The 12,669-nt window shown below is 37.6% G+C and overlaps 1 protein-coding gene across 4 annotated transcripts in view; it reads right to left on the bottom strand.

Annotated features, from left to right (window-relative positions):
- Window positions 1-12,669, bottom strand: part of zmynd11 (zinc finger, MYND-type containing 11) — a 174,152-nt gene that overhangs the window by 69,120 nt on the left and 92,363 nt on the right. For 3 of the 4 annotated variants that reach the window (XM_059971896.1, XM_059971895.1, XM_059971897.1), the window contains 2 exons: window positions 11,496-11,655; window positions 8,176-8,337 (listed from right to left, as the gene is read on the bottom strand). In XM_059971896.1, the coding sequence (XP_059827879.1) occupies window positions 8,176-8,337; window positions 11,496-11,655 (322 nt within the window). Of the gene's footprint in view, window positions 1-8,175; window positions 8,338-11,169; window positions 11,189-11,495; window positions 11,656-12,669 lie in introns of those variants that run through there. The other variant, XM_059971898.1, reaches the window with a different exon arrangement.

The following is a 12,669-nucleotide window of genomic DNA, read 5'->3' as shown; positions in this document are numbered from 1 at the left end:
ATTCACATGGGTGCAATGAGCACAGGGTCATTGGCCCAGAATGCTGAATCTCTAATACCATAGGGAGGTGTCATTAAATTGAAGAGGATGCAGAACAGATTCACAAGAAAGTTGCTGGGACTGGAGGGCTTTAATTAAAAGGAGCAACTATAGGCTAGGATTGTTTCCCTGAAGCAAAGATTATTGATGGGCAACTTTGACAATTCACCTTACTTTACAAAAAAAATTATAGTCTCTCCTCCCCGCCCCCCCCCCCCCACAGCACAGTAGAGTCCAAATCTAGAAGGCATTGGTTTAAGGTGAGAGGGAGGTGGTTTAAAGAGGGTCTGGGGCAGATATTTTCATACAAGATGGTATCTAGAATGAGCTGCCAGAGGTAACTTTGGAGGCACCTGGACAGGTACTTGAATGAGCAAAGCTTAAAAGATATTGAATTAATAATACAAATGCCTGAATAGATACAGCCCTATTTCAATATCATATTGCTGTAAATCTACGGTAGTAAATGGGGTATTCATCTGGCTGAAAATGTGCTCTACAAGGAACTAGAGTATTATTGCCACTGTGAGGTCAAGCATTCATCTCATCGAGTTAGAGAACCACACAAAAGTCTTGGAACAGTGAGTAGAAGCTGTCCTTAATGCAAGACACAATGCAAATGGTGGAAATCTTGAGCAATCAGATTTGTGAGGCAAGTGTTTGTTGTTCTTTTTAAAAAAAAACACGGGTGGTAAGTATCTTGAATGCACTGCCAGGGAAGATGATAGAAGCAGATACAATAGCAACTTTTAAGAGTCATTGAAGCAAACACACAAATAGGCTGGGAATAGAGGGATAACTATCAGATCATCTTAGTTCGGATTACTGTCAATACTGGCATGAACATTATGGTCTAAAGCATCTGTAGCTATTACATTCAAAGTCATCAACTTCAAATCTCCTGTGGTCAACATCACTTGCATTCTTTCACCCACTTTCAAGCCAAGTCTCCAATTTATGCACAAACCTAGAGACTGACATCTGTTATAACACTCCAATTCCATCAATGGCAGACTTGTCATCAGCCACATCTGCTACTGTCTCCCATCTTAACCATTATGAGGCAGATCATGTTTTGTGGAGTCCAAAGAATATAAACTTGATCATAGGCATCATCTAACAAACTCTGGATGCAGCTCAATTATAATAAGCTTCTGAGTTTTACTGCATTCTGCTAAAATGTCTGCAATCATTCATAAATTAAAGCATAACCTCAATTTCTTTTCCTCAATTAAAAACTACTTCCTTAAAGAGTTTCAGCAAAACAAAAGCTAGACTCTTTACTATTCTATTTTGAGTATTATTTCATCTGCAATGCACCTTTACTTGCACATTGGTTGTTTCAGACTTTACAACTAGTTTACCATAAAAAGTATGGTATTTTCCCTGTAAATGCCTGCAAGAAAATGAATCACAAGGTACCAAGTGGTAACATATAGGTGCACTGATAATAAATTTACTTTCAAATTTTTACTTTGATCTCAATAAAAATATAAAAGACAGGAAATGCTGGAAATACTCAGCTGGTCAGGCAACATCTATAAAAATATAAATCAAATTAATGTATCAGATTGGTAAACTTCATGAATTCCCCGTGCCTGACTGACCTTTTGAGTATTTACTGTATTTTCTTTTGTTTGTTGAAGTTCTCTTCCTACTCTCCTCGATGAACAAGGGGTAAGTAAACAGCTTACTGACTTCAGTGGGGCTTAAGCTGGGAACCCCTGCCTGATAATTACTGTAAACTATTTCTCCAGTCTTTGCCATTCTCATCTTAAGTCTTAGACTGTGCATGTCACTTCATTCAAGCTCTTGTCATCCTTCTAAACTGTTCCAATCCCAACCTATTCCTGACAAACATCCTCCTTCTTGACAGAGCTTCCTTAAGCACAACCATTCTTAATTTGATAACTACCATCACTGCCTTCCTAATTACATTTTAGGAGAACAATCTATCTTTCTCTTCAATTCCATCCGCACCCCCCCCCACCCCCCAAGGACTCTCTCCAATACTACTATTCTTTTACAGGTAACAGGTACGCATTTGTGCACATCATTCCAGGATATGCCTTACAAACATTCTGTACAACTGTTAACAAAACCTTATTCCTGAATTCCAGCCCTCTTCCAGCGATATTCTATTTGCCCTCTGGACCACTTGTTGAACCTGTCTGCTAACTTTGCATCTCGGGCACTTGATCCTAGCAACACACACAAAGTGCTGGAGGAACTCAGCAGGCCAGGCAGCACATATGGAAAAGAGTAAACTGGAAGGGTCCTGGCTGAAGGGTTTCAGCCCAAAATTTCGACTGTACTTCTATTCCCCCCCCCCCCCCCCCATAGATGCTGTCTGGCCTTCTGAGCTTCTCCAGTATTTTGTATGTGTTGATCGGATATCCAGCATCGGCAGATTTCTAATTGCGCTCTAGATTCTATTTGCAGTCTCTTTTTCAGGTAATATCCACCCTTTTGATCCCTCACTAAGTGAAGTACCTTGCACTTTTGTACATTAACCTGGCAAGTGAAGTTTTTCACCCATTCACTCAATATCCCTTTGTAGTATTACAACATCCTCATCATAACATGCCATTCCACCTCTTCCACATCAGCAAACTTTTCATTCTATCCCTTCTACTAGGTCATTAATGTAAAATGCAATCAAGTGAGGATCAAGAACCAACCCTGTGGTTCTCCACTACATACTTCCCTTCAGCATGTAAAGGACCATTTATTCCATTCTTTTCTATGTGACAGCTAATTTTTAATCCATGCTAATGATGTTCTTCCTCCAATGCCCTGGACTCCAATTTGTGTACCAGTTTCCTAACTGACTCCTCAAATGTCTTTTGGAAATCTAGTACTCTACTGTATATACATGCTCTTCTGTCACATCCATAAAACAATTCAAGCAAATGTTGATCGAGTTGCCTTTCCCATAATCATGCTTACTAAATTTGACTGCATTGTTTCCTTAAATGATTCGTTATTTCATACTTTATTATTTGAGCTAGCACCTTGCCAACAATATATTAAATCTAACCAATCTAAATCTTGGTCCAGCCTTCCATCTTCCTTTTCAAAAAAGGTATTTACATGAATCTTTTTCCCCCAATCTTCTGATACTCTCCTTTAATTTACAAGTTTTGAAAAATTTCAACCAATACACCTATTTTTTTTGTTTCAGATTTCACAGGAGCCACACCCAAAATCTGACCTCTTACACTGTCTTGATCTACTACTCCTACAAACCACTTCCTTTAAAACGCTTGGATACAGGCCACTGGGTCCCAGCAATTTGGCCGCTTTTAACCTAGAGTTTATATAATCCTTTATACCTTGTGATTGATATTGTTACATGTCAACGTTTTATTAAATTAACCGCAAGCATCATTTAGGCGCGTGGATGACGTCATTATAACAAATGCATGGAGGTTCTTTCTATTCGATTCAAGAGGATTCTGAAAAATTTCATCAGTTAAACGGATTCAATGAACCGTGAGCTATGAGGGGGTGAACTGAGTTGAGTGAGTTGAAGAGTTCACTACAGCACTGGGTGGTCCCAATACTTCTCCGTGTCAGAAGATTGTGATAATTTGCGGCACACAGTGCATATCGGATACGTGCCTGTCACTTTGTAGGATCCATTCTTGGATTTCGGGAGTATTCTGTAGCAACCACATTTTGTTAACCTATACGTGGATTCAGGTGGCTACATGGCGACCACTTGTGTTAAGGAATATGCCACCTTGTGATATCCCTACGTGAATTTTGGAACTTGGGCGTCACCTTGTTATCCCTGCATCGACTTCTGGAATCTTCTGTGACTGTCATCTTGTCATCGTTATATGGGTTTATGAACCCTTCCTCACAGACACCTGTACCTGTTCCCGTGGGTTTTCAGAACCTTCTGGATTGTCGTCTGTTTAAATTGTCAATATTTTGGGTTCAGTAAGACTTGGGAAGAACTATTTCTAGACCTCCACAGTTTGTGAGCTAAGATGCAATGCACTGTTAATTTTTGGTTAGGAGAGTAATTGTTTTAATTGACTATTAAATTGAAAATATAGTTGTTTAACATTAAAAATCTGTGTCTGTAGTCTATTGCTGCTAGCACATAACAATATTTTTCAAGCTCCTCCCTGTTATTTGAAATTAACTCATTTATTACCATAGGATATTGGCAGTGAACAATGATGCAATTTGATTTAGCATTTCTTTATTTCTTGTTATTCACTAGCCTCATTCTAGGTGTCCCACACCTATCTTTGCTACCTCCTTCTGATTTTCAAATGCACATCAACTAATTGTCTGTATGATTACATGAAAATTCTCTCTCAAATTATTTTTTTTAAATAGCATCTCACTGTTGGATTCTGTAATTTCCCAGTCCTCTAGATTATTCCCAGCTCTGATTTTAGTCCTGTAGGTTTTCTCCAGCAGTCCAAAGACGCACCGACCGATTAGTAGACAAATTGATTATCGTAAATTACCCTATGATTAGGCTAGTGTTGAATCGGGGCTGCTGGGATAGCATGGCTTGAAGGCCGTAAGAGCCTATTCAGCATCTCTAAATAAACTAAATAAAATCCTCAAGCTGTATCTATCTCTCTGCTTTCCAGCTGATGCTCACTGGGAGTTCTCGATGCCACATTCTATCAAGTGGTGCCTTGATATCAAGAACAGTCATTTTCCTTGCTTCTGGAATTCAGCTTTTTGGTTTACATTGGACCATGGCTGGATGAGATCTGAAGGCCATGGCCTTAATATCCAAAAGGAGCATTGGTGAGTGAGACTCTTGGGTACTAGAGCTGAGACATTGTTGAGTTCCACCATCTATCTATCCATTGCTTTTGATGGCATTTTGATATAGCAAATCAAAAAACTCTGCAGACATTACTTATTGAAACTGTTTACAGAAAATTCCAGAAACTCAAGGCAAGCAGCATCTATGAAAAGAAAATGAAGTAATTTTAGGTTGGGAACAATTCAGAATCAAGTCCGAAAACAAGATCATCTAGATAGTAGAGAAGGTGGAGTAGGCAATAGGTGGAACAAAGCATTTCTCTGATAGAGTGAATTAATGTAGCTGTAAAAAGGGAAGAACTTTTGTTAATATCCTATCCTGTTCTTATTAAGCTCTCCATTCTATTCTCTCAGTTCTTCCATCTGTCACATTTGCTCCAATGTTATAACATTAAACTAATTCCCACTTACCTCTGCTTTCAACAGATCGTCCTTCATAACTTCTGCCAGGTCTAACAAGATTTCAAAAGTATGTACATTCTCTCCCCCGCTTCAGCATTTTAAAACAATCACTTAAAAGAATCTGTTCCGACTTCACTTTCCTGTGGAACGAGTTGCTATACCTATTCGTCCACCACTAACTTCATCAATGTCAAAAGGCCCAGTCATTTGGTGTTTACAGTATGGCCCACTGCCACAGTGGAGAAACAAACTAGAGTCTGGGTGATTGCTTTGTAGAGTACCTGCACTGACCGCTTTCTGAGTCTTCTGTAATACTGCAAGCTCAAGGAACATAGTAATATTAACGTTATTTTTTGTTCTCCCTTAGAATAGAGGACACGTCCAGCATGACCTGCTAAGCAGGTTCCCTCCACTTTGCATTTTGCAATTTCCAGATTCTTTTGCTTGTGTTCATACCTACAAAATGCTCCCATTCACTTATTAGATAACCTAGTTTATATCTTTATCATTCCAGTGTTAACTTATCAGAGATAACTGTTCTCCACCCCCTTTTATTAGCTTCTTTTGCTTCTACTTCCATTACAATAAGAGCTCTCCAACCTGAAATGCTGGCTTACATTTTTAAACTACATAAGTAACCTAACCTGTTGAGCATTTCCAACATTCTTTGAGTTTTAGATTTCCAACATCCAAACGGTTTGTCTGATTTTCTCTGTTTGCATCAAGATTGGATTTTTTGCCCGCCACCCCTTTCTCACTTTCCTTTTATTTGTATATTCTGGAATGTTGGTAATGTTCCAGTAGTTCAAATTTTGCACTTTACAGATTGTAACCACATCATTTCCCTTTGTTCCACACGTCGCTGCCTAATGTTGGTAAAGGCCCCTTTACCAATGTTTTATCTTCAGTTCAGATGAAGAGTTAGACTTAAAATAATAACTGTTTCTCTGCCCTTGAATGTTGCCTGACCCGCAGAGACTTACCTGCATTTTCAGTTTTATGATTTCATGTGGAATTAATTTAATTAGTCTTCCATGGAGCTCTGGCCATCACTTTCCCACCCTTTTTTTACTCATGGAAATTTTCTCAAATCTGCAGCTAAAGCACAACCACTTCAGAGGCCTCCCAGTACTCAATGACTTACCTGTCTGCCAAGCTTTAACTCCAATTTATTCTCATACTATTGCAATTGGCTCTTCTTCAAAAAACCCCGGTGGTTTATACCCTTTACCTTAGCTGTTCTGAATTTGATATTGTGTTGCAATTGCCCCAATATTATTTGCTCTTTTTCTCCCCCACCAACACATTTCACAAAGGCAATTCAGCAAATGTCACATTTCCCATTGAGCCAGAAATGTACTGGTGTTCTCCCATTTCTTATCCTCTTAGGGTAGAAATTCAATGATTCATACAATGCAGAAGAATCTTTTTGGCCGTGCCTACCAAGATACCTACTTAAGCTAACCACAACTGTCAGCGCTTGTCCCGTACTCATCCAAAACTTTCTTAGCAATGTACCTGTTCAAGAATTCTTTATAAATTGTAATTTTACCCGATTTTTTCTATTACTATTTTAAAGCTGATAGAATTATAGTCACTGGCGCCAAAGTGCTGTCCCACTGACATCAGACACTTGCCCTGCCTCATTTCCTAAGGTCAAGTGTAATGCCTTCTCCACAGGGGCCATCAACATGCTGCGTCAGAAAACTTTCCTGGACATACCTAGATTCTGCCCCATCTAATCCTTAGCACTATGGCTAATCCTGTCGATATTAGGGAAGTTAAAACTCCCTTCCTATTGATCTGCCAGCTATCTGCAATATCCTCACATACTTGCTCTTCTAATTTCTGGTATTTTATTCTACCTTTATATTGTTAAAGCCTTTCCATATCACTACTCTGGATTTTTGCATAATTTTGTCATTTCCAAATAAAATGTTGGCAAAGTATAAACTAATTTGTGGATTAACAATATCTACTGTTTAAGCTCTGAACTTAAGAGTATACCCTTGATTACTCCAAGGAATTGCCTCTTCTGCACTGTAATATTCCCTTTAGTTTACACTGTTACTGCAGCTTCTTCTCCTACACTCCCCACACCCCCCCCACCATCACCACAGATTTCCAGACTACTTTGTATCCAGAAATATTTAACACCTTTCTTGACTTTTAAAAAAATATAAACTCACCTCTGTTATTGTCAATATTCACAATATTGAAATTCCATGAGATTAATAACACCCTGCAGATCATCAGCCTTGCTTTGTGAATTCATACACCTGCGTTGTAAATGCCCATAGACCCCAGACTTCCCTTTTTGGCAAAAGGAACCTCAGCCAACCTTTTTTGTACCTACCCACTGCACCTGTCCCAAATCAATGTTACCTTCCTATGCCTAACCCCTGCTAGTTTAAACTTCCCCCTATAGCATTCACAAATCTTTCCTTGAGGACTTCCTTGCAGTTCAGTTAACAAAACAATCTAACGCTGGCACCAATGGAAGACAACGGCAACTAATTCAAATGTATGAAGTGCCGAAATAAAATTTCTTGCTGAGATAAATTACACCCATTTTCAAAATTGCAATAGGCATTCAAGAAATTCACACAATTATCATTCCAGCTCTCTAGATAATAAGCATCTCTGGTTATATCAGCATTGTATTAAGCATTCTGAAAATAAAAAACTGAAAATGGGTTTGCATCCCATCCCATTAACCTTAACTACTTGTCCTAAACATTCTCTAGGCGTAGTTCTCACTTTATAAACTCCATACAATGCAAGTCACTAATGCAGAATTGATTATGTTTACAGGCTATTAAATATAATTGACTCCAAATTGTTTTTATATTTGCACAAACGTCATGAAAATTCAGGAAGAAAAGATCAGTCAAAATTAAAGCTTCCTATATTATAAACTGCTGTACTCACCCTACACACTTGGCACTGCCAATGTGAACTGCTATCTTGCGGCCGGAATTCATCAGGTAGACATTTTGGGTGATACACACGGAAGCAGGAATCACAAGTCAGGACCTCTCCAGCCATGTGACACTCCATACAATACCAATCATGATTTTCGGCATTCCAGTCCTGCAATAGAAAGGTCATTTAATTTAGAGTAAACCAAAACACATCCAATACAAATAAACTTCTAAGTGAGCAGAGACACATGGAGAGAAGGAAGGAAGGAAGTCAGAGGGAGATTAAAAAAATTATGAATACTAGTTGTGAAGATTTGTAACAGTTGCAACAATGGAATTCAAGTCATTTTGCAAACAGTCTCTAAAATTACTTTAACACTAAAATGACAATTCAATTCCTCAGTGTGGAGTATACTTAACCGCTTAAACTTTACTGGGGCCATTATTACAAATATGAAACTAGAATGATTATGTATTAAGATTTCTAATTTCTCTCATGTTTTTTCCAAGTGCAGCAAAAATTAATTGGCATATAGATTAAATCTTTTATCATGGAGACATCCATGTTAAAATCCAATTGTATATCTAGGCCACAAATAGCCAAGAAAAAAAGTGCCTGATCCAGTTAGGAATTCTCACATGTTTTGCTTTCATTTCAAAATTTAGAATTAGCAGGGGGTTGTTTTTTTATAGCTTTTTAAAATGAGAAAAATGTTAACAGTACTAATCAGCCATTCTCCTCTGTTGACCAGTGTAAAATTTGCTCACTGGCTTCCAAAAGACATCAATTTGAACAGCTGTATAACCAGTTTTAATTTTACATGTTCCCAAAAGGTTCACAGCAAACAAGAAAATTTTAAGGTGACTAGCTTAATGGAGGCACAATTTTATATTTCTGTAGTCTTTCCTGATATTAATGAAGCATTTTGACAAATATCACACATTTTTATCCAGGAAGCAGAAATACTGGAACACATCTCCCACAGGTTCCTGGATACAGCAGGAAAGAGAAATAGCTGATGAAAGCAGCGTATCATATGTATGCTAATACTAGTGATAATAATAGGCAGTGAACAAATAGGAACCAATTCCTAAACTCTACAGAGCATCAGATAAGGAATCCATCAGAAGGAATCTCAAGTAGTAATGGAGGGTTCTTTTTTCCCAGATAGGAGTCTTGTGACAAGTGGTATGTCACAGGGTTGAGAATTAGATAAGAGTGTAGGTGACATAATTATCAGTTTGCTGAGGCTACCAAAATTGATGGTGCAAGGGACAGTGAAGGCAGCTAAGGTTACAACAGGATCTCGCTCAACTAAGCAAAGGAAGCAGGTAAGTGGAAAATGATGCATTTTGGAAAGTTAAATGAGGGCCGGTCATACACAGTGAATGGCAAGGCCCAGGGGAATACTGTACCTCCTGGTCTCTCTTTTCCATAAGTACATCATTCCTGAAATTGTCAACTGAGTTAGAAGGTGGCATATGGTACACCTGCCTTCATTGCTCAGGGCACTGAATACAGAAGCTGAACAATCTTGTTGCAATTTTTCAAGATGTTGGCAATGCACTTGCACGCAGCACTGATTGCTATGCTGCAGAAGTAATTTGAATAAGCTAAAAAGGGTGCAAAAATTATTCACAAAGATGCTTCTAGACAAGATTTCATAAGCTTGGACTATTTTCACCGGAGCAACGGAAGCTGAAGGGTAATCGCGCAGAGGTTTACAAAATGATGGTTAATTTATTGTCTTGAGGGTTCCCAAGGGGCAACTTATCCTCCTCCAGAGGGTGATAGCTCTACAGCATGAGCTGCCAGAGGAAGTGGCAGAAACTTGTACAATCACAGTGTTTAAAAACACTTGGGGGTACATGGAAAGGCTTAGGCAGATAGGGACCAAACACACACAAGTACAAGTAGTTTAGATTAGCTTAGGTAGGTAACCTGGTCGGCCTGAACAAATTGAGTTAAAAAGCCAGTTTCTGTGCTACACTACTCTGACTCTGAGGACCTCAAAATCCAAGCTTCAACTGAGCAAATATTAAGAGGAAAGAATTTTTTTAATCTAATATAGTAATCAGTATTCTACAATTTAAAAATTTATTTTGCTACAACGCAAAACACATTAATAGACTAGAACTGCTTAAAAATATTTATGATCAAGTTCATCACCCTCAGCGCAGTCTTATCCTCAAAGCATCTTGCATTCAAGACATTTGCCTACCCTTTGATTCTTGTGAAAGACATTGATTTACATTAATTTTTAAAGCTAGACTGCTGGAAGAAAATTAAATTTAAACTTAAAACCATATACTAAGCAGATATTTTTAGCCAGTGCCAGAAACTATGTTAGTAGCTCATATAATTTATAATTATTCGTTCCAAATTTATATCTCAATATTTAACACAATGTTATTTTCAGAAAACACTATGCAAAAGAAAAATTCTACTTGGTTTCACCTTTAATAATTAAACATTTAGTATTGACAGTTAGACTGAACTGCATCAACTTGGCTGGCAGTTTCTTTAAAGCTCTGTAGCTAAACTTGCTTGGCAGGAGTTGCCCATTATGGAAAATTGGTTATCATCAGCTCCCTGGAACTAATGGCAATAAACAAGATTATCATGGATTTTATGGTTTTTTCCGTATTATTTTGTTTTAAAGCTAAAAGCCAACAAAAGACACTGATATATGACTTGCAATTTTTAGGCTGTAATAGTGCCAAACTACTTATTTGGAAACAAATGAACAGCAGTTACATAATACTGAAAGCTGCAGTATACTACAAGAAATGTTTCTGCAAAAACATATTTTTAAAAACACCATTAAGGTATTTATAAAGCACAAATTCTTTTATTTGATTAAATAAATTTAGCCCAATTTTCCTAAATCATCATTGATTGCATGATTATAGAAGTATTATAGAAGTTGTCTTGAACACTGAAAACAGCTAGTTTACAAGGATGTGCCTACAGCACTAGTGACCAATCTTGCAGGCTTACTTGGGTTGTAAAATCACATACGACTGCACAGGATGATGCACTTCAGATGACCTAAAGAGAGTAGGCACAGTCTAAGTAAACATTCAGAACAATTTCTTGTTTTTGTTCATTCTACATCAGATCATTGTTTCTTAAATCACATTCCTCCAAGAGGACTGTTAAAAATCATGATTATACTGTAATATAGTGCAGCTTTACTTTCTTTAACATTGATTTTACATCCTTGCGGGCAACTCTGTTCTTTATCTTGATAGATAAATTCTTTTCAGCTTCTATAAAGGCACTCTGAACAGAAGTGGCCAATGCCAGATAATAATAATGCTTACAATCTCATCTCCAGGTAGCCAATATCCTTCCTGTTCGATGCCTGCCTTTGAACCCTTACAGCCCACAGTCAATGTTTCCACAATCAGGCCATCTTTTACTGCGAGACCTAACTGTCGATTGGCGTCCTTTGGATGCATACTGTGAAGGCGAGACATAAACCTATTGGAGAAACCACAAAGACGGCCATAATCAATCACTGTTAAAGTGGAGTGTTGCCCAAAGAGAAAAATTTTAAATTTTATGTCTTTTAACCAACTTCCCCTCAATTTATTTATTTTTAAATACAGGTGCGCAGACCAACTATTGCTCTGAGAAAGAATTTTTTAAAAATATATACACAGCCTGAAAACTAGGGGGACTTTAGTGTTGTCATAGGCATACCATAAATATTTAAAATGAAACTGGAAAAAAAAACTTTTCAGTTTATTAATTGAAGGGTATAATGAAATACAAGAAAATCTTCCACATCTTGTAAACGTTTTCTTGTCTGTTTTTATTCCAGCTGCATGGCAGCATTTCAGCTACTGTGCGGCCGCATACCCATGCAGTTTAGAGGGAACAGTGCTCTTAAAGAAATTCAGCTTTTACTCTGTGATTGTAATCTTTCAGTTTTCTGTCTGATTCTTGAAATTGCAGTGTAGCAAATATACACATGAGCAAACTGCATACCAAAGAAAGATTTCCAGAGCTCTAATTATAGTTTAGTCGATTTGCAAATCTCAATATTAAACAATATAATTAATTGCTTCTATTTTCCCCTCAATTACTGTAATTAGTACTGTTATAATACTGCTGCAACAATTAATCATAGAATCAGTCGCTTGAACTGGAATACATTTCTCAAGAGTTAGTGGGCTTACACAAAGATGAAAATTTGAACCACCTACAGTAAGACTTCAATTCAGCACCCATGAGACTTTGTGCTAGACTGTTTTAGTGCAGTTGCTTTAAATTGAAAATCTATTAGCAGAGATGTTCCAGATTTTAATATTCAAGCACACCACTATTTCATTTTAATAATGATAATTTTGAATATTAGTAGAAGTAACATTTAAAATAACTAAATTTACCTGTGAACTGTTGAGTTTAGTGAGTGGTAAATATACAAGTGCTCCAGGTCCTGGCCCCAGCTATAACCTATTTACCTTTCTGCATACCCAGCACATACTGGCC

This window comes from Hypanus sabinus, chromosome 6 (genome assembly GCF_030144855.1).
Source record: "Hypanus sabinus isolate sHypSab1 chromosome 6, sHypSab1.hap1, whole genome shotgun sequence".
NCBI classification, from domain to species: domain Eukaryota; kingdom Metazoa; phylum Chordata; class Chondrichthyes; order Myliobatiformes; family Dasyatidae; genus Hypanus; species Hypanus sabinus.
This window is presented reverse-complemented; position numbering and strand designations above follow the sequence as displayed.